General features: G+C 43.8%; 1 protein-coding gene across 5 annotated transcripts in view; it reads left to right on the top strand.

The window, feature by feature from the left end:
* Nucleotides 1-1,939: 1,939 nt before the first annotated feature.
* Nucleotides 1,940-20,316, top strand: part of COL24A1 (collagen type XXIV alpha 1 chain) — a 153,525-nt gene continuing 135,148 nt past the window's right edge. For all 5 annotated transcript variants that reach the window (XM_076340542.1, XM_076340541.1, XM_076340543.1 and 2 more), the window contains exons 1-3: nt 1,940-2,025; nt 8,829-8,890; nt 15,474-16,777. In XM_076340542.1, the coding sequence (XP_076196657.1) occupies nt 2,000-2,025; nt 8,829-8,890; nt 15,474-16,777 (1,392 nt within the window). In that variant the 5' untranslated portion in view covers nt 1,940-1,999. The remainder of the gene's footprint in view (nt 2,026-8,828; nt 8,891-15,473; nt 16,778-20,316) is intronic.

Raw genomic sequence — 20,316 nt, 5'->3', positions numbered from 1 at the left:
ACAGCCCTAATGCTGATGCTGAAGGGTTAATAAATCAACTATATGTCTACTGCATACAAGACATCTTATTTAAGGGATTGATAGATTTCATGGAATGGCACCAAACCATTCCAAGCCCAATCCATAACATACACATTTTAGTTCATCTTAATGCTAATAAACAAAACCTAAATGAAATACAAGACTGCGGTTGTTGGAAGCCATTCAAGTGTGGTTTAAAACAGAAATGCTGACAAAGACTTTATTGCAGCAGTGTCCAATACCTCCCTGGGCAGGCACCATATTCTCTTCGGTGAACAAACAGATTTTTGTGTTCTGCTGTCACTTTGTTAATGCAAGGTACATAGACAGGAAGACAAAATGTTGTCAGCTTTTACCTTTGGCTTTCAACAAGTGAAGAAAATAGGAAATCCCCTGGTAGCCAGTGAGGCTATATAGATTCTGGATGATTCAAGGTATTGAAAATGAATTTGAGTGTGAAATGAAACACTAAAACACTCAGGCGTGTTGCCCGAGAATAATTTTTTCCCCTGTAACCTCGGCTTCTGTTATCCCCAAGAAAATTCACTGTTCTAGGTTTGCCCTTGGTCACCTCACAGTTTTTCTCCCCCATTTTTCCACCTGTTCCTCGCTACCTGGATCGCCCAGAAAAGGCCTCTTCAGCTGAGTGCAGCATCCTCAGTGATAACAATACAAACTCCTTTCTTTGGGCCTTGTCATTTCTCTTGTTTTCTGCTGGTTGGTAATACGTTTGGTTTTATTTCATGTCACCTTTCTCCATCTTACCTACAACTTGAAGGTCTTCGCTGCAGGTCTGATGTGAAATCTTTGTTCTTGTAACACCCACCAAGAGCCAAATACCACAATCCTAACTCACATCAAATTTCTGCTTAGGTCAATGGAAGTTTTGCCTAAGTTAAGGCTGCAGGAGTTGACCACGGGTTTGCTGTACAGTGTGTATCGCAACGTCTGGTATTGTTTAACTCTACCTTGTTTGTTTTGAGAGTCGGTTTGCATAAAGATGTCTTATGGGACATCTGTTGTAACAGACCGTGTTACTGGGACAAGGTAAGAAAACTGGAAATTAAAGCTAAAAAGACCTTTGCCTCTTTAGGAAGAAGACAGTGAAGGGTGTTGTACTTCTTTTGGCATTGTAATGCTACCAAATCACATCTGCTCTTCAAACATTTTCCAGAGGGAGGATTGCTGGACCCCACTCCAATTAAACTCGAGATGCAAAACCTCCAGCTCACTCAGCTTTTTCTCCTCGTACCATTTCATCATCTCCCTTCCCCCCCTCCTCCGTCCCCGCATTTTAATTTAACTCGCAGCTTCCTGCCAAGCCTTCCCGGCTGAAGCCCGGCGGGAACCGAAGGCGCTCCTCGCCCTTCGGATGCACCGAACGGCATCACCTGTCCGCGTCTTTCCCATCCCGCCCGCTGCCAGCCGGGCCGGGCGCACCTGGGGCCGCCGCACCGCTCTCCCTCCCCGGCCCCGCCGGTGCCGGGGCGGACGGCGCCCGGCTCGGCGCCGCGTTCCCGGGGTCGCCGGCGGGTCCGGCTCCCGTCCCGGATCCGCGCCCGGGGGTGGTGGGGGTGGGGGGAACCTGCGCGGGGCAGCGCGCACCATGCGCGGCCGGGGTCCGGCCCGCCCCGGGGGCCGTGTTTGCTGATGTAATCGCCGGGCAGCCAGCGCTGAAATTTAACACCGAGGCGGGCGGGGAGGACCGCCGGTGCCGGGGCAGGCGGCTGCAGCGCCGCTCCGCCGCCGGACTCCGCGGGCAGCCGCGGGGCTCCCCCGCCACCCGGCCCCCGGCAGCCCCCCGCCCCCCTCCCGCCGCCGCCGCGCCCGCCCCCGCGGGCCGCCCTCGGGCTTGCGCGGAGCTCGGCGGAGACCTCGGGGCCGGCGGGGTTTCATGGACAGGACCTGACCCTGCGGCGGCGCGGCGCTCGGCTCCGGCTTTCCCTCGGATCTCCGCTGCCCGGGCAAATGCATACAAATGCATTTGGGAGCCGAGAGGACAAGGTGAGGACGCATCTCTCCCGCCGCACGCACGTAAGCGGGAGCCGGGGAGGCGTGACGGCGGGCCCCGCTCCCCCGGCCGGCGGCGACGGGGCGCACCGCATCGCCACCCCGCCGCGGGGCGGGGGGCTCGGCCGCGGGGCTGGCGGCGGGGCCGGGCAGGGGATGGGGGCTGCGGCTCAGCTCCGCTCCCGGGGGCAGAGGACGGCGACCCCGGCGGGCTGTCCCCTTAGCCCCCGAGCACCAGCCGTAACCCCGTGGGGTCCCGGGTGCCCCCGGAGGACCGGCGGGGGCTGCTAGGTGCCGGCTCCCCGGACGGAGCCCGCCTGTGCGTCTCTTCCCTCCGCACGCCCCTAGCCCTTCCAGGCGCTCCCCCTTCTCTCTCCTCTCCCTCTTGCTTTCCTGGATGTTCCCGGTCCCGTCCAGCACCCTCGTGTCATCCGTCCCCCGTCCAAGCCCACGCCCCGGCAGACAGCCTGGCTCTGGGGAGCCCGGCCCGGGGAGGGTTACGCGGGAGTGTGGCCCCCCCGGGGAGCGGGGGCGGCCTGACCTGAGAGCCAGTACGCCCCCCGCTCCCCAAGGGGGAGATGGGGATGCTGGGGGAGAGCGTTCCTCTGCACCCACAAGTAACCCGGCTGCTCCTCCTCCCTTTTGGTACCTAGCTATTAAAACACAGCAAACAAACAAAACCTGCAGAATTCACGTTTAAGAGCTGAGGCTGCTCTCTTAATAACAGAGATGACCAGATGAGATGCCCTGTATCTACGTGCTTCTGCAATAGGCTGAGGTATTTCTAATGCATCATCATCTGCGATGCAAAGGTAAAGCTTCGCTCTTCTCTATAGTTTGCCTAAAAGCAGCCTAGGCAAGATGATTGTGAACTTTTGATAGTTGTAGTGATATTATAGAGGTTACCAGTATGTCTCTCCTTTTGTAAAGTGCTTATTTTATTCTGGCTGTAGCTTAAATTAAGTTTGTTGAGAGCGCCGAGTGGGACAGAGAAGGATTTGTCTTGCGTTGTAGTGAGGATTATGCTGCTAAAGTGTGCTTGGTGTATAATGTGGGTGCGCTTGAATGCTTATGAGCAGTTATGTGGCTGCCTGAAGGTGGCCTTCCCGGGAGATCTGTGTGTTTAATGGCAGCGTCTGTAGGACTTCTTCAGGAATCGTATGAGTGCAATTTAAAAAAGGGGTTTATTTGATATCTGTAAAGGGATATTGCTGATAGAGAAACATAAATTGAATCATAGTAAAGTAGCAGAGATGCAGTTTACCCGAGTTCAGAATCGGAGATAGCTTCAGAATATGTATCTATATGCTTCTATCTTGTTTACCTAACTTACTTGACTAGAGAGAAAGCAACCTGGTTGCTTGCCTGTGTTAAAAAAACAGAATTCTTCGCAAAAGGATCAGGTTTCCTTAGCATATATCAAACCAGTCAATCCCTTGCAACCCAGGCCACCTTTTCGTGGAAATGCCATTAGATCAGACCTGCTACCTGTATAGGGGTGTCTCTGCAGGTTAAATAAATAAAACTCCTACAGCTGCGTGACTCCTAAATCTCTCACGAAATTTGGTGATGGAATATGTAATTTTAAAACATGAACAGTCTTGTGTTACCCTTGTCTCTTGCGGGCGCTGAGTTGTAGAACATTTGAAGACCGATCTACAAAATGTACAGAGATAAACCCCGAAAGAAGGGAGTATTTCACAGGAGTGGGAATTTGAGCTTTATACTTTTGCCTTAATACAGAGGAAATCACTTAGTGTATGCTATCTAGACAAGAGAACTAGTGTAAGAAGTCAGGGACATATTCATAAAATGGTTCTAAAATCACATCTCTTTCATTAATTTTTCTCCTTTTAGAAATACTAAGAGTTGACTGTTCTTCTGGATGTGGTAGTTTCTCATCTTAAGCCAAACGCTGTCCAGAGAGTGGTTGGGCCACCAGGCGGGGAGTTTCCTTTCTCTGAACCACAGCACTGTTGTAGGACTCCTCTTAGGCCACTGCTCCTCAGAAGGAAAGAGCATCTTTTGATCCTCTACTTCTCACCTTATCTTGTGTCTCTTCCTTTTTCCCTTCTTTCAAATTGTGAACGTGCAGCAAAGGATTCAGGAGCTTCCCCCTTGCTGGTTAGATACACAGTGGCATCCCTGCCCAAAGGGCACGTGACTGTCACCCGGGAGAGGCTTTGGAGGCTGTTGCGTCCCCTCAGGCCATATTGATAGTGCATCTCTTAAAACTTGGGAAGCAGCACTGGACCTGCTGGCTAATCTCATCATAGCAGCAAAGGAAGGTATCTTTCTTCTCAGATCTTGAAAGATAAGGTTTTTAACAGCTTGGGGTCCTTGAGAGGCCCAGGGCATCTCTGTCCATAAGGTGCTATCACCTTTCGCAAAGCCTTCCTCAGGCTTGATGGGCACAAACTGGGCCATTCTCCTCAGCAGTCCTCAGAGGAGATCCAATGAAGCAATGCACGTGGGGCAGGTGCTGGTATTTAAACCATCATCACTGGTGAGCACAGGGTTGAATGCATCTGTGCCAGTTACACTGAGAACAGGTTTCCCTGCCTTCTCTAGCAGCCAGCTAGTGGTATTTCTGCCTTTAAACTTGAGGTTTAGGAAACTAGCCTGGAATGAAGGGGATACTGCTGTGCACTGACCAAACCCGAGCTCTGTAGGCTGTTGAATAGTCTTCAGAGCGTGGAATTTTTCATTGTTGCTTGCCACAGCTTGCTTTGAAGCTTACCAGTTTCCTCATCCATCCATCACCCCTAATGGAAAAAAATAAACATGGATAGTCGCTGTCCACTCATAGGAAGAGGCAAACAGCCACAAGATGTCAAAGATTGTCAGAAAGATAAGCTCTATTATAAGTGGTAGAATAGCTCAACCACATTTGATAGTGCCTTTCTCCAAACACTTATATAATTGCCCTCAGCTTGTGCTTGCATGTAAAATAGGAGAGAGGATGAGAAGGTCGGAGGAGGGGAGGAAGCTCAAGAGATACCTGGACTCTAGGACAGGACATAGCCAAGGGATGTTGGAACAGCTTTATGTGTGATGTTAAATGGGGAAAAATAGCCAGATTCGAGTCAGCTGGAGTCTTCCCTGCCACATGCTTTTGCATTTTTCTATTGTTGTGTCCCAACAGGGCAAGTCTCCCCAAGAGCTATGGGCTCAGCTAAGGCATGCCGTCCAGGGTTTCTGCATGCTGCTTGCTTTGTTCCTTGCAGCAATGGCAGACGATGGATCAAGCCACGTATGCGTTACACAGCAGGGAGCCTGCTGGCTTAGTGGCAGTGCTGGTGTGAGAATGGAGACTGAGAACTGGCTGCTCTGCAGCTTAAAAGCTGCAAATGCGAAGAGTAGTGATCTTGACCAAGAAGGGAGAGTTTTCATGAACGGATTCTCTCAGAAAGACAGAATTTCATTTTTTCATCTTTGGCTATGGAGGGATCCCTTGTACAACTTCACTTTAGGTTGCACATGGTTTCATTTACAAAAAGCTTTACTTGTTGTGAAAAAAGGAAGACTAACTTTTCCCACGCATTAGAGGACCTCCAGCCCTATGGTTGTCTCTGGTCCCTGGTTTTTCTCTTAGCTGATCACTCATCTGTTCTTGACATTAGTTGGAGAGCACTGTGTAAGCCAGACATTTGTCTTTACCTCTCACTAAATGTTTCTGTATATCCAGTTACATCTGTCTAATTTACAGCCCTTGGAGCATTTTGGAATTTCTTGCCTTCCTACAACACTTGCTGGGAGGTGATGGAGGCAGATACCTGACACACAGCTTGTCCCTGGCTGACGTTGTGGAAGAGGCTGTTGTAATGTTAAGAGGAGTCATCTTTGCATTTTGGGCTCTGGAGTCCTTTGAGCATCCTGACTTTGGAGTTAACTAAAATGTCTTACGCTATTTTTAACTGCAAATCCATTTTGTGCCCATGAAAGTCAAAGAAATAAATAAAGAGTTGTCCTGAGTTTTAGCTGATACAGTGCAGTGCATGGACTTTCTTCCTAACACAGCTATTGCCTGTCACTGAGCTTCTCATTAGATCAAAAGATAATGCGTTGTGTGACACACAAACTATGAACGTGAATTCTGGTCTTCAGAGCTGAAAAAAACCAAAGCGAGTGTCCTGTAGCTGACCTGCTGTTTGGACAATGGTCAATATTAAGTCTTTTGCAGGAGTGGCAGAACTGCTCCAGTAGACGTTTCATGGCTGTAGCAGGAGAAAGCCTGAAGAAAGGAATAGCTAGGGACTGCAGTGGTTAATTAAAAAAACGTGCCCTTACAAGCACGTTAGGATTTGTAAGGCGTAGTTTCCACCTACTCCCCTTCTGTGATCAGAACTGGAGCAATGATGCATATTTTTGAATATCCTGTACATTCTGTGCGTTTTTTTTCTAAAAAACATGATGTATCTACAGTTTTACAGTCGCAATACCAATGACAAAATATTACCATTATCATGCCTTACTGTTCCTTAAATTATTCATTTGTTCTGATTGCCAAAACTTAAGCTCTCACAATATGCAAATCCACGTGTAGGTGTATAACTAATGGACCTAACTTTGTCCAAGATCCAGCCCACTTATTTGCTTTGAAAACTTTGAGCAGATGTTTTGAAGAATGCTGCAGGAGACTTTTTAAGATATATCATAGAAGGAAAAATATGTTTAGTCTAATTTTACAAAACTTCTCTTCCCTGCCCCCATAATTTGAAATTCTGTTTAAATAAGTGCTTTGCCTGAAAATCAGTTTGGCAATTTGTGAATACAGTCCAGGCTGCCGATCAGGTGGAAAAGGAAAGGACAGCAGAGAGGTTTGCCAGCGGGAGAGTGGGTGGTGGTGGATAGTGCACTTTTTTAGTTATCATTTGAACCAACACACCTGTAAAGAATGGGAATTGGTTGGGTCTATAATGCTTCCTTTCTCCTCCCAGCATTTGCCATGGGTGTTCTTCCTCATCACAGGAATTGGGGGAAGGCTCAGCCAGCGGGCTTTGGTTGCCAAGTGTCTGTCAAGGGCTGGGCTTGGGGAGGGGGTGGTTGAGAACTACCTGCTGCTTGGGTTGGACTGGGCTGGGGAGGGGGCCCGCAAGAAGCAGCGACACCAGCTGTGAAGTACCCCCTTCCCCTAAGGGGGACTTGGTTTGAAAATGGGGGTGACACCCCACAGTAAAACTGCCTAAGTGGAAGGAGAGTAAGTAATCAAACCCACCCTCTGCTAGATCAATGAATTTTTACTCTTTTTTTTTTTTTTTCCTTTGCTTCACTGAGAAAATTGATAAAACCAGATTTTTGCTCTGTGATTTTCATGCACTTGGATGTTTCTGGGATGTTTGAATTGCAAACCCTTGAAAGGAACATTAAGATTTTTCACTAAATACTGCTCGCTCTGTGTGTGTGTGTCTTTGTACGTATCTATATATGTAAATATTTAAATCATAGCATGATTTCTTGTCATTGTAGCATTACTAATGCTTGGTTTATGCATATGTTATCCTCTGAGCTGAAGGCAACCTGGCGGTAAACGCTCAGTGGAAGGAACTTGTCTGTCACTGCCGTTTGAACCATACGTTCCTGTATAAAGTGGTAGGGTTTTCTTCCTGCGCTTTTTTTTGCTGTGCGAAGCTGACTAATTAGTTGGCACAGTTACATCACATGAAGTTACAGGTGTTTAGTTGCAACGGTGTTACTTTCAAATACTGTTTATTCCAGATACTCAAGTGCTCTCAGGCATGGTCCAGCAAACACTTTTAGTCAATCTAGCATTTAATACTATGAAAAATCAGTGAGGTTACATATGTTAATGAGCAAGAGGCTTGAGCTGAAGCTTGAGCGTGAGTTGAGTAGTTAGCATCAGAACTATATTTCTGGTATTTTGGAAATATTTCTTCTTAGAACTAAATAGGTATAGGTTATTATTACTGTTACAGACATCTGTTTCTGTGCCTGGATGTCCAACATTAACAGAAAATATATTTCTCATTTGTTAAAAGATTCGGTCACGGAAAAGAGTGTGATTAGATGCTAATCTGGCTAATATGATAACTGAGTAAAAACCAGCAGTCTGTTTTTAACCACGGTAAAAATGTGTTCTTTGCCCAACATCCAACACTTTTCATTTAAAGCAAATTTTGAGCACGTAATCTATATCAACCTTACATATGTCCGTTGCAATCGGTGAGCCTGCGATACCTAGCAGTATTGCACTCTTCTATCTGAGCATGAAGTTTTAAGTCAAAATGTGACGGGATTTTTTTTACTTTGTGAAGAGCACGTCTTGTTTGTAACATGGCAAAATTTTATAATACAGGAACAAAAGTGTGACACAACATTTTCATTTATGGTAAAATGATGTGATACAGTGACAAGACCGATAGCAGGTCAAAAGTATCTAATGATCTCTACAGGTATTAACTTAAATTTAAATTAAAATTAATCATTTCTTTACAGTAACTTTTTTTTTCTTTCCAGGAAGAAATGTACTACATAGCAGCATTCGTGTTTGAAAGCTGCTGCAAGAAAATATAAACCAGATGCAGACACTTTATTAATATAAGCCAGTGTAAAATATATGTACTATATATGAGGGCATACATAATCCTTGATCTTTGTGTAGAACGCCTTCTTGGCATCAGTGGAAAGTTGTACAATGTGATGGCTTTGATCCAGGACTTGCTGAAGTCAGTGGTATCCTGCCATTGACTTTGGATGTTGAATCAAGCTTCTAATTCCTTGGAGTTCTGAAACTGTAGATGTTTTCTCACATGTTCTTTTCTTTCTTTCCCTTTTAGGAAAACTCTCCTTTTTATTGCAATATGTATAGCTGTGGCTGTTGCACAAGTACCCAAACAAGGTGAGAAAGCTCTTTTTTATGACAGGACATTTGCATAATCTGTTACTAGATGAAAAGAGTAAATGGCTGTTGTTACTAGTGACCTTCAGTTCCTGAGTGGTGACTTAAAGAAAATACCAGCTACAGCATAATGAGACCAAAAGTTTAAAGCAACCAGTTTGGAAAAGATGACCTTTTGAAAATTACTCAGATTTTCTGTCTATGAAATTGCTTACATATTTAAGCAAGCTCTTCATAAAAGAGAAGCCTTTTACAGTGAAAAGGCTTTGATTGTGTCTCCACTGCAAGTGGGTGTCCTTGGGGGTGGCAAGCTATGACTGAGTTACCTTTGCACTTAGGGCTGTGCAAGCAAACCACTGCATATAATAAAGGCTTAGTCTAGGCTGGCATCATTAAAGCAAAAAGTGAAACTGTGTATTCATTTGGTTTTGCATTCAGATGCAGATGTTGGTGAGGAAATAGGGTTGTCTTGGTTTTAGTTTCTTTTTTAATCTGCCAGCTGTTGAAACTGCACCAGATGTGCAGCTTGCACTACAGATCGCTGTGGGAATATTTGCATCCCGAAGTGGTGGAGGTAACATGCCATTTAGTCATTTCTTATCTGCCACGAGAGTGGCAGCATCAGTTCTCTGCTATGTTCCTTCACCGTGCAGGTGAAGCAAGAAATAGGTCATCCTTGGCTGGTAAGTACGTTAACTGCTAATACTCAGCTGAATACAAACAGCTGGGTTGCACGGTTAAGACAAGACTCATTCCTGGTAACGTTTTGCTAGAGCCCTGTTCTAGAGGGTGCTAGAGCAGCCTCCCACCGTTGTTCTCACCAATGCCTTTTTCCTTCTCACCATTCCCTGTGACTGGCAAAGCTTCGCTTTTTCTTCAGTTGTGTTTTTCTTTTCCCCTGTTCTCTTTGTAGTTTTGCCTTCCGCTAGTTTGTTGTTTGCCTGGTAAGATTGGTTGTTGATTTTTCACGTTCAGCTCAATGGGGGACACATGCTTTCGTGATGATGGGATTTTCCTGGATTTTTCTAATAGCTGAGCCAAGTTCTCATCGGAGGAGGGGCAGCACCCATAGATGTGTGTGGCCTGCCCTGCTCCAGGCCTGCGGGGATGGAAAGGGAAGAGGCTGTTTTAGGGCAGTTTGCGCTTTCCCGGTGTAGCAGGAGCAGGTGAGGGATGTCAGAGACAGGCGCGCAGCGATTGTTTGAGTTGTCTTCATCCCTCCAGCCCACCTTCTTCCTCTGCAAAGAAATAAACAATTTCTCTCACTTCTCATGTGCCTCAGCCTGAGAATTGCTTTTCTAACAAAACTTCAGGCGAGGACTGTGAAGGCTACAGGACGGGGGGCGACAGCGGCATGGGGGAGTGGGTGCAGCCTGAGGCTTATTTGCCTCTTGGCTGAGAGTACCTCCGTGCACAGAGCTTTGCACAAATGGGGTAAAGCCTCCAGTCTTGACATGCTTACATTTGGTTATTTTCTATTTTGTCACCAGTAGATGAAGGAGCTTTCCTACTCTCTTTTTTATTTTTTTATTTTTTTTTTTATTACTCAACAGCATTTCTAGATAGCCATATGAGAAGCCTTACTGAATGGAAAATCCCTTCCACCCCCAGTGCACAGATGCCGTACACGACTTCATTTTCTTCAAGTGCTTGCTTGGGATCAAAATGATGCATTGAACCTTGATGCAACTTTCTGCCTGTGGGTGAATGTGGTCCCTCATGCACTTATTTGCACAGTGTGTAAACAAGGTTGCAAAAGGAAACCTCCTCAAAAAAAGAGCAGCTCAAGTGTATCCTTCAGTCTCAGTATGTAACCTGCAGAGCTAGGACTATTCCATTTGCAGTGCTTAGAGTTTGTCCAGTGTCCTGGTTAAACCACGACATCCAGGAACAGGATTGTCTGCCCATTAGGAATATGTTAACACTCAAGTTGTTGTTAAAACTTTCTTGGCAGTTGTATTTTGAAAAAAAAGAGTATTCTGCCAAATATGAAGATGTTAGCTAGAGTAATTAACGTTCCGTCTCTTCTGAGCTGATGGGACAGCCTGTGCGTGCTTTACCTGAGAAGCTATGCCTTGTTCATTTTGGTAGACTGCTACAAATTGTGTTCAGTGAAATACATGTAAAGGTACAGCCTCAGCCTTTAGGAATAGTACTTTGAGTGTGGCTCAAGGACATACAGAATCAATGTATCTGGTTGGCTTTCCTATGCTGGTCACTCAGCCTGGTGTCTGGGACAGCATTGGTTGCAGCCAGGTGTCTTAATTTACCCAATTGCAGATGCAGCATCACCTAGGAAATGGGCAACCTGATGAGCAATTACTCTCATCAGGAGCTGAGTGATGAATGACCCTTGTCTTTCCCTTACTCATACTGGCAAAGGGAAAGCGAGTAATGTGTATACTAGGATTGCTGAAATGGAGAGAGCACCCCAAATATCCTGCCTTCACAGTAGTCATGAGTATGGAAGAATGTGGTGAATGAACAAGAGAGACTGAACAGAATAGGGGTGTGGAACGATCAAATAGCCAAATCCCCTCATCCCTCCCCAATTCCTTTTTGGGATTTTTTTTGTGCCACAAGAGGGTCAGAAGATTTTTTTGCCAAAGCCCATGTTAGGTTTTCCCTCCCCTCATGATGCAGTAAGGTTGTGAATTTTTCAAGTCCTCCTAGAAGGTGGAAGGAAAGCACTTGACACCAAAAACCCAAAACAACTTTTCCTTCAAGAAGATGAGCCGTTACAATTTGGGGGACTAATGGGTTGAGTGAACAGTAATTGAAGACAGATGTTGTGCAGACATGGGTAAACAAAGAAAACTGACTACTGATAGGTAAAGAAAATAGTGGTTGTCATGCTGGGAAGAAGAACTGAGAGGGTTGCCTGCTCCCAAAACCCTGTGTACTGCCAAGAGCTTCTGAAAGCCTTAAAATAAAATAAAAATACATGTTGGACCAGAAATGAAACAACTGGCCAAAAACGTTTGGAACAGCCTTTTGGCTTGATGGTGGGTTAACAGGCAGCAAGTCAGCAAGGAATAATTAGTTGATACTTAATCTTTTGCTGTCATTTTTCACACAACACTTATTTGTGTTTAGCTTTCTCAGGATCTGTCATTGTTTGCAGAAATCTGTTTGCAGGATGTGGAGAATGTGTCTTATTTCTCATCATGCTTTCAGATGATTTTCCTTTTTTTAATAACTTTTAAACAATGTGCTGTTTTCAAATCAGAACTGCCAGAATTTTGGCAATTTTGCTTGCAGTTTGAGATTTAGTAGCGATAGTCTTGAATGTGATTTTTAAATTGACTGTTTTAAGCCAGTTTAAGGTTTTTGTTTTATACTTCAATTTGTAATACTTTGGACAGATCACATGCATTGTTATTTTTAAATACAAACACATAATTACAAATATTTTAAAATACAAGTACTTGCCAAATATTTCAGGTTAGGATGTGATATTTAGGCACAACCTTAGGTTAGATTATTAGCTATTCTCCTCTGTGCAGTCAGCTGGCCCAGCCAGTGCACAGAAGTGCTGGAGCGGTGTCTCCAGCCTTGGGGTATTATTTGCATGCATAAGACCTTTGCATTGCCCAGGACCTGTGTTTCTTCTTAGCTTTCACAAGGGCAATACAAATACAGCTTTCTCCTCCATAACTACATGCAGACCGCGCAGGACCAGGGTCCTGGGAAACTGTGGTGGTTCATTAGCAGATGCATTGTGCTTCGAAGCTGTGCTATAACCTGACCTCTGTTATCAGTTTGACAGATAAAAATACAGCCATAGTAAATTAATTGCTCTGAGGCAAAACATCTTGAGAAATTGGCGTACACATGACTTTTTGCAAAGATATGCTTTCTCCATACCTCTGTCTGCGCTGGCTACCCGCCAGGATAATCTTGGCGCGTCCGTGAATCTCAAACGTGACTAGAAACACTACAAGGTGTGTAATTAATTTTCAAGATGTACAGTGCATTCAGGTTGATGCTTTTGGTTCCAGTTTATAAACCACTCTCAAGGAAATCTCAGGCTCTTCTCATAATTTACCACTGAAACTAAGCCAACATCTGTCTATTCTTAAAGTTTGCTATGAATACATTCAGTAAACAGAGAAAGGGAAGACTGGGAAAGGAGACCTTTTTTCCACTAAAAAAAGCGAACATCCATTTGTTTTAGTTGCTCTTTTCTCTTAATATAGCAGAGAATCCTTAACTCTTCTTGGTCACTCCAAATTTTTGTTATGCCATTTAATAGCTTTATTTACTTAATATAAGCACAACGTGCATAGTAAAAGTACCCTCAGCTAAATGCTGGGGAAAGTGCCTGTCTCTTCCCAGTCAGGCTTCTTAGATCAGTGCCACTGTTAGATACTACTAGTCACTTTTAATATAGGCAGTTCACTGAAGCTTAGGTCCAGCCATTTGTTCCACTTAGGGGGGAAAAAAGATGATATCGTATGCTTCTGTGCAATGCTGTTTATGAAAACTACAATGTTCAGTTTCCCCTTGTGCAGAAAAATGGAAAATTTAGGTTAGAGAGACCTTGAACTCATCTGGTCCTACCTCCTGCCGAGATCAGGGTCAATGTTGAAGTTAGTTCAGGTTGTTGGGCCCTGTCCAGTTGGGCTTTGAAAATCTCCAGGAACGGAGATTACACAATGTCCCTGGTCTAGCACTTAACCACTTTTGCGGTGGGAATGCTTTTTTTTTTTTTCTGGAGCTGGAATTTCTTGTGTTGCAGCTTGTGCCCGTTACTCCTCAGCTTTTCTCTGTTTTCCCTGTAACCCCCATTCAGATAATGGACAATTGTAATTAGATTCCCCCAAACCTTCCCATCTCCAGGCCGAGCAAATGTAGCTCCTTCAGCCTTTTCTTATGTCATGTGTTTTAGCCCCCGACCTTCTTGTCTCTTATTTCCATGATTGTGTTTTGTCTGTCTCTGCAGTATTTCTGTGGCACCTTTCACAAACACCCAGACAAGCAGTTTTACCAATCAATGCCATAAATGCTGTCTTATTTTGCGACCCTACAGGAAGGCTGCTGGAGACATGTGGTTTAGCTCCTATTGAAGCCTTTGTAGTGTTTCTGTTTCAGCTGCATTATAAGGGATCTAACAGTGTCTTTATATTCATCCTGAAGGAAGAAGGTGTTTATGCCCACCAACTCCAACATGCCTAAATCTGATTTAGGCAATACCAAATGAATTTGGTCATCTTTGACCATTGATTTACCCTTTAGGAGGCAAGTGGCTTTGATTTCTTACCCCAGGTCAGATATGATTTCAGTTTATCAGGAAGCTAGATAATTGTGTTTCTACCCATTAGGCGAAGACATTTAGCCAGGTAAAAGATGGAGATACTGTAAGGTCCAGGCTAAGGAAAGGGCTAAAGCACAAAGCTCACGTTGTATAAGACACTAGAGAATCCAACAGTGAAAACACCGCCGCAGGAAGATGTCCTCTCCAGACTTCTATATGCCAAAACCAAATCTACAGGACATAAATCGGTTGGACAGCTGGTTTCTCTGTCTCCTTAATGTCCACTGCTGTCTCCTGCTGTGGAGTGCGCTCTTAATTCAGTCTCTCGTCTGGGTAGCTGCAGCCTTGCATTCGCTGGAGGACAGATGAGCCAGAAGATGGGAGCACTGCCCCTCGGGTCCTGACACTTCTCCTCTTTCCTTGCTCCTCACCACTTCTGCATCTGCAGAGTTCACCTCATCCCTGGCCCTAACAAGTAAATTGTGTGGAGGGAAAGGAGACGTCAGCGCACTCTGCTGCATCTCCCCTTGGAAAGATCTTTGTTCTCTTTTAGTCTGGCTAACTTTGGCAAAGATACATACAATCAAGGGTGATCCCACAGGGAAAACAATTCCCTTTGAAGCCAGCTCTGTAATGGCACAGGGCCTTGCTTGGCGGGAGGAAAGCTCCCTGGTGGAAGCACAGCAGTTCTTCCCGGGTACCAGTTGCATTACCTCTGCGGCACATAGTAGCTACTCAGCAAGGCTAACCTTTCTATTTTGCTTTGAGCCAGTGACTATCTTCTGGTGCTCCACTGAGGTGTTACTGCGTTGTAAATAGCTTGTCCCTTCTTAAAAACAAAGCAATCCTCCCCCCAAATACTTTCATTTAAACTTTTCTAATAAAGAGGAAAAGCATGGGTTTATTGCAGAAGGTTTTTGCAGAAGAAAGTTAAAGTTAAAAAAAAATTCTGCTCAAAGAGCAGGCAGGATTAGCCAAATAAATAAGGAACTAACAAAGTGTGTTTATTTAATACTGTGAAAAAGTTGAAGACAGCAAATGGGGATTTTTCAGTTTCATAAATGAACTAACCTACAATGGGCATTACGTGGACCTTTCTATGTGTCTTTCTTTTTTCTTTTAAAGATGGAAATTTTGTTCTGGCTTTAATTGATTTACGTGAAAGATTGGTGTGCCTTACACTAGGGGTTCGGTGGCCTTGCTGTGTGCAGTATATATGCTCTGGGAAGTACAGATTTGTTAAGACGTGTGTATATTTGTTTATATGGATCTGAATTTATGAGCTTGTAAACAAAATCAACAGTATGCCTTTATTTCTTTTTACAGCAATAGATGTTCTTCATCAACTAGGCCTTGTGAAAGATGTTCAACAGCCCTCAGAGACGACAGTGCCCTCAACATCATCTCTGTTACCTCAGGGTGTTCGTCTAACCGTATCAGGAGTTGTACTAACTAGTGATGCACATATTGAGTCCCCCATCACTCAAGTCATACCATCAAATCTAGGGCATCAGTTCACCATATTAGTTGGGTTGTACTCTTACAGAGTAAATAATGCTTTCCTTTTCAGTATTAGGAACAAAAGTAGACTGCAGTTTGGTGTCCAGTTGCTGCCGAGAAAGGTAGTGGTGTACACTGGAGGGAAGCAGTCCGTATACTTTGATTATAGTGTTCATAACGAACAATGGCATTCATTTGCCATTGACATTAGAGACAAGACTGTCTCGATATTTGCTGAGTGCGGAAAGAAGTACTATAGCAGGGAAATACTTTCTGAAGTGGAGACATTTGATTTGGATGGTTTATTTACCCTGGGCAGGATGAACTCTCACTCTGTTAGCTTTGAAGGAGTTATATGTCAGCTAGATATTATTCCCTCTGCAGAAGCCTCTGCAAACTATTGTAAATATGTGAAACAGCAGTGTCGCCAGGCTGAAACGTATCGATCTCTGCTAGGAGCTCCACACGTCTCAGATGGGCTGGATGTTTTTTCAAAGATGATGATTGATGAGAAAAACCAGTCGGAAGGCATATCAGCTTATAGAAGGGAAGAAAATTCAAACATTTCTGTTACCAGTGTTGCTCAGATTCGCTTTCTATCAGAATACTTTGAGTCAAGAAATGTCTCTGCATCGGAGTTTCCAGAGGCCAAACCTCTGTTGCTGGAAGCTTGGCCTGAAACAAAACTCCAGGAGAACATCAATCTGCCTCTTCATCAGCAGGAAATGAGCGAAAAAAGAAACATCACTAAAACCCCTACAGGATCATATCCAAATGCTTTAGATAATACCACAGAAGATGCAGGCAGACAAAGTGAGCCTTCTCTGACGTCCCCTGTAAAACAGAGTAAAACTGAAAGCAAGGGAATGGACACAGCAAAACAGCATTTAGATGAACCAAGCAAAAAGCAGCAAATCTTCAACACAACCCTGTACGGTTTGCCTGTTGACCTCCCTCTGGATAATCAGCTCAGTCCAGGAAAGGAAGGTGCATTTGATGCTGATGAGACTTACCACATGGAAAACAGTTATGACATTGGTATTGATAATTATGCTTATGACTATGAAGATCTTGACAAAATGTTTGAAATGGGAAGTGTCAGAGGTCCAAAGGGGGAAACTGGACCTCCTGTAAGTTATCTTTACTACTCTTTTTACTATAATGCAGCAACATACATTTAACAGAGGCTTTGAAAGAAACCTCGCAAAGCATGCCAAAGCTGTGACTGCAACTTCTCCCAGCTGTACAGTACAAATGTTTGTCTGCCTTAAGCATGTCTCTTTCCTGCATGTAATTTTGGTGTAAGTGTTGTATATTTTTATTTACTGGGGGAATACAAAGACGTTCAAGACATTCACATTCTGGTGAAGTGGTAGGCAACCCAGACTTCTTTAAAATTTGACAGGCAGCCAGATGTTTGTGGCTGCTAATTATGGAGACTGCTCACTTAATAAAATTACAGGATAAATTCATACAGTACACAAATGTAGACACTGATCCATGAAAAGAACAACCAGGCTATTTGGAAGACTGACATAGCTTTCTCAGTTGAGCAATGCTATCAAAATTCATAATTGTAGAAAGAGACCAGTTGCAGAATCTAGACTGGTAAAGTCATTTGTAACCCAAGGTTACGAGGTCATGCAAACCTGCATGTAAAATGATTTCTAGAACGGTCATACAAGATTTTGTGGCATTTTTTCAGTTCACAGGGTAAGTGATCCCTGAAACAATTGCAAATGCACAGTAGTGCTTTTAATAGAAACCTGTTTGTCCTTTCTTATTGTGTGCACAAGGCTCATAAACTTTTTAATACATAAAAATGGGAGCAATATATATGAAGCTACAGACAAGAAAGAACAGCAGTTCCTGCTTAGCCTGGGAAATATGATAGTTAGTGCTTGTTTGAGTTTTTGGTTAAAATTTTTAAACCATAGCATGGAGTAGATAATTCCACTTGCTCATCTTTTTTTTTTTTTTCCTTTTCTTTTTTTCTTATGTGTGTGCATTTGTGTGGTTATTACTGGAAAGCAATTTGATATCTGTTAAGCAGCTCCTAGTATATATTTGAATGTGCCCATAAATTTATTGCGTGTATTCTTTCAGCACTGAAATATTTTTTTCTTAAGGTAGTCAGCAACTGAAAACCTATTTAAAAGTTCAATTTTTACTCTAAACAGGATCCAGATGCAAAGGGATTGTTACACAATTGAAAAATGTGTTAACAAGTAATTCACATTAGTCCAGGGGTGCTATTGCTTAATCTTTTCTGAATATGAACTCAGTCTTTTTTTCTCTTTTTGTCCCTTACGATAGTATTTATGGGACATATCACTAAGTATGTAGATGTCATCAACATGAGGTTAATTTCCATTTTTGGAGCTTAGGATGTTTAGTAACTGCTAATGGAAGCTTGTAATTTTAGCACATAGCTTGTACATTGTGATTTCAGTCAGTTACAGCCCAGAAAGTTAAATCCATTCTTTTTTACGTGGCACAGAAATGGCTGCTGATAGTGCTGTTGGTTGTTGCGTTACTAAGAAACTCCAAGCAAACGCTCTGGTTTTGTTCTAGGCACAGACACTATACATACAGTGTCAAAGGTGATAGCTGATTTGGAGAGTTCAAAGATGTTTATATTACCATTTTCTATGCCTCTCTTACAGATTGGGGACGCAGAAGTTTGTCTCATCTAGGAAGGCAGTTAGAGCAGACCTTGCGTTTGGTATAGTCTGGAGCAATGAATATGGGGCATTTGTGCTGAAGTGTTTTGCTGGGTCAGGATTTAAATAACATGCCCAAGGTCTTAGAGATGGGTGGCAGAGCTGGGAAGTTAATCTAGTCCCCTTTGTGGGCACTAGTTTGGATGAAAGGTCCAGCAGCACCCACTGAAACGGAGGCAAAGCCAAAGCATTGCGTTGCCAGAGAGGTTGATGCCACAGGGAGAAGAAGCCTCTGCATGGCCTTTTCTATGCAAGCTTTTGTAAAGAATTGTGCTCTATGGAGGTTGCACGGCACAGTACCTGCCACTGTTGTCGGCCTCAGACTTGAAGAGGTGGTCTTGGTTTGCTTTCTCAGTCTAGTACACCTATGTAGAGAAGAGCAGAGATAATCCAGCTTTTATCTATGTAGCTCTAACACTTTAATACATAAGCACCCTCAGAGTCGTATCAGTGGGGAGCCTAAAAAAGCAACACTGAGGAACTTGCAAAGTTCCCTTGCAACAAAAAATCCTGATGAGGCATGAAACACACACCCCCCCTTCCCCCCTCCCCTTCTTTCATTATGTTGTGGTTGGTTTGAATCTTCTTTCAAGATTTCAATACAGAAATAATGTTTGTTCTATTGGAGTTGACAGGCAAGAACTAGCTCTTGTGGTTCTTGAACTCCTCAGCTTCGTTTTAGCTTTTAATCATCTACCAGAACTGATTCTTGCCTTGTATAATTAGGCCCCTTGTATTCCATGATCCCATGGCTGTGGAATTCACCCTGCTGCAAAGCAGAGCTCCAGAATTCAGGCCTTTATTTATGGATAGCATATGGAAAAGGGCACCTATTTCTTCAGAACTATTAAGACCCTGATTAAAATTCTAGCAGTTGCAATGACCAAAATCCACTACAAAAATATAAGGTGAGTTTAAAGTGGAACAGTGTGGTCTCCTGAACCACTAGTTTAGAGGGAAAGCTGCTCCATTCATCTGATGAACCACTCCTTTTTGTGTTGCAGAGGGTGTTGGCACTGTATAAAGATTAAAGAAAAAAAAAAATCTGGTGTGTATTTTTAACTGTTTAACTCTCAAACTGATATTCTTCATTGCATGGTCCTAAAGCAGTTTGCAGTAACGTGATACATAGTCCCACACTGGTAGAAGGAGGGGTTGATGTGAGCTGAAGAGCTGATTTAGGTTAGTTGCTGGTAGGTAATTCCATCTGCAGGCCTATCTGCACAGGATTTGGCTTCCTCTGAGAAATAAGCTAGGAATTAGTTTTCTCTCTTGGAAAAGCTTTCTGGATTATGAAGAGACTCAGCCAGGAGGAGGAATAGTAGAAGACCAAAAGGTGGTGTTCCTTAGGCTGTCTAGTTGGTAGGGAGAAGCAGTCTGGAGATATTGCCAGGAGGAATTGGAAATGCAAGCCCTGCATTAGGCAGAATTGAGTCCTGGATGAGATGCTGTTATTCCAACCAAGGGGTGTGAGGGTGAGAACCCTGAAAGAGGGCAGTTCGGAGATCCTAAATGTGGTGCTAAATAAACAGCAGTAAGGGTAGCGTAGGCAGAGATTTCACTCTTAGCTTATTTCTCAGTTGAACAAAATTGCTTGCTGAGGCTCTCCCTAGCCACAGGGCATATATTGGGCCGTTAATCACTTTCATGCATTTTAGCTCTGCAGGTAACCCTCACGTTTCCCTACCCAGGCTAAATCTATCTCAGTATCTGCTGATTCAGATAAAAACTTAAAATTCTTGCTGTTTTATTTTTAGTAGCAAAAAGATAATGTTAGTCTTAAATATTTAAACATTTCTTTTAATTCACCTGAAACTGATGCAGTTTCCTTATCTTCTGCACAACAACATTGAAAAGCTTTAATCCATAACCCAAAGCCTCCTATATTCTTCTGATGTTGATGACATTGCTTTGGCTGTTGTAGGAATTCTTGACAGAGAAAGGGA

Source organism: Aptenodytes patagonicus, chromosome 5 (genome assembly GCF_965638725.1).
Source record: "Aptenodytes patagonicus chromosome 5, bAptPat1.pri.cur, whole genome shotgun sequence".
In the NCBI taxonomy this organism is placed as follows: domain Eukaryota; kingdom Metazoa; phylum Chordata; class Aves; order Sphenisciformes; family Spheniscidae; genus Aptenodytes; species Aptenodytes patagonicus.
This window is presented reverse-complemented; position numbering and strand designations above follow the sequence as displayed.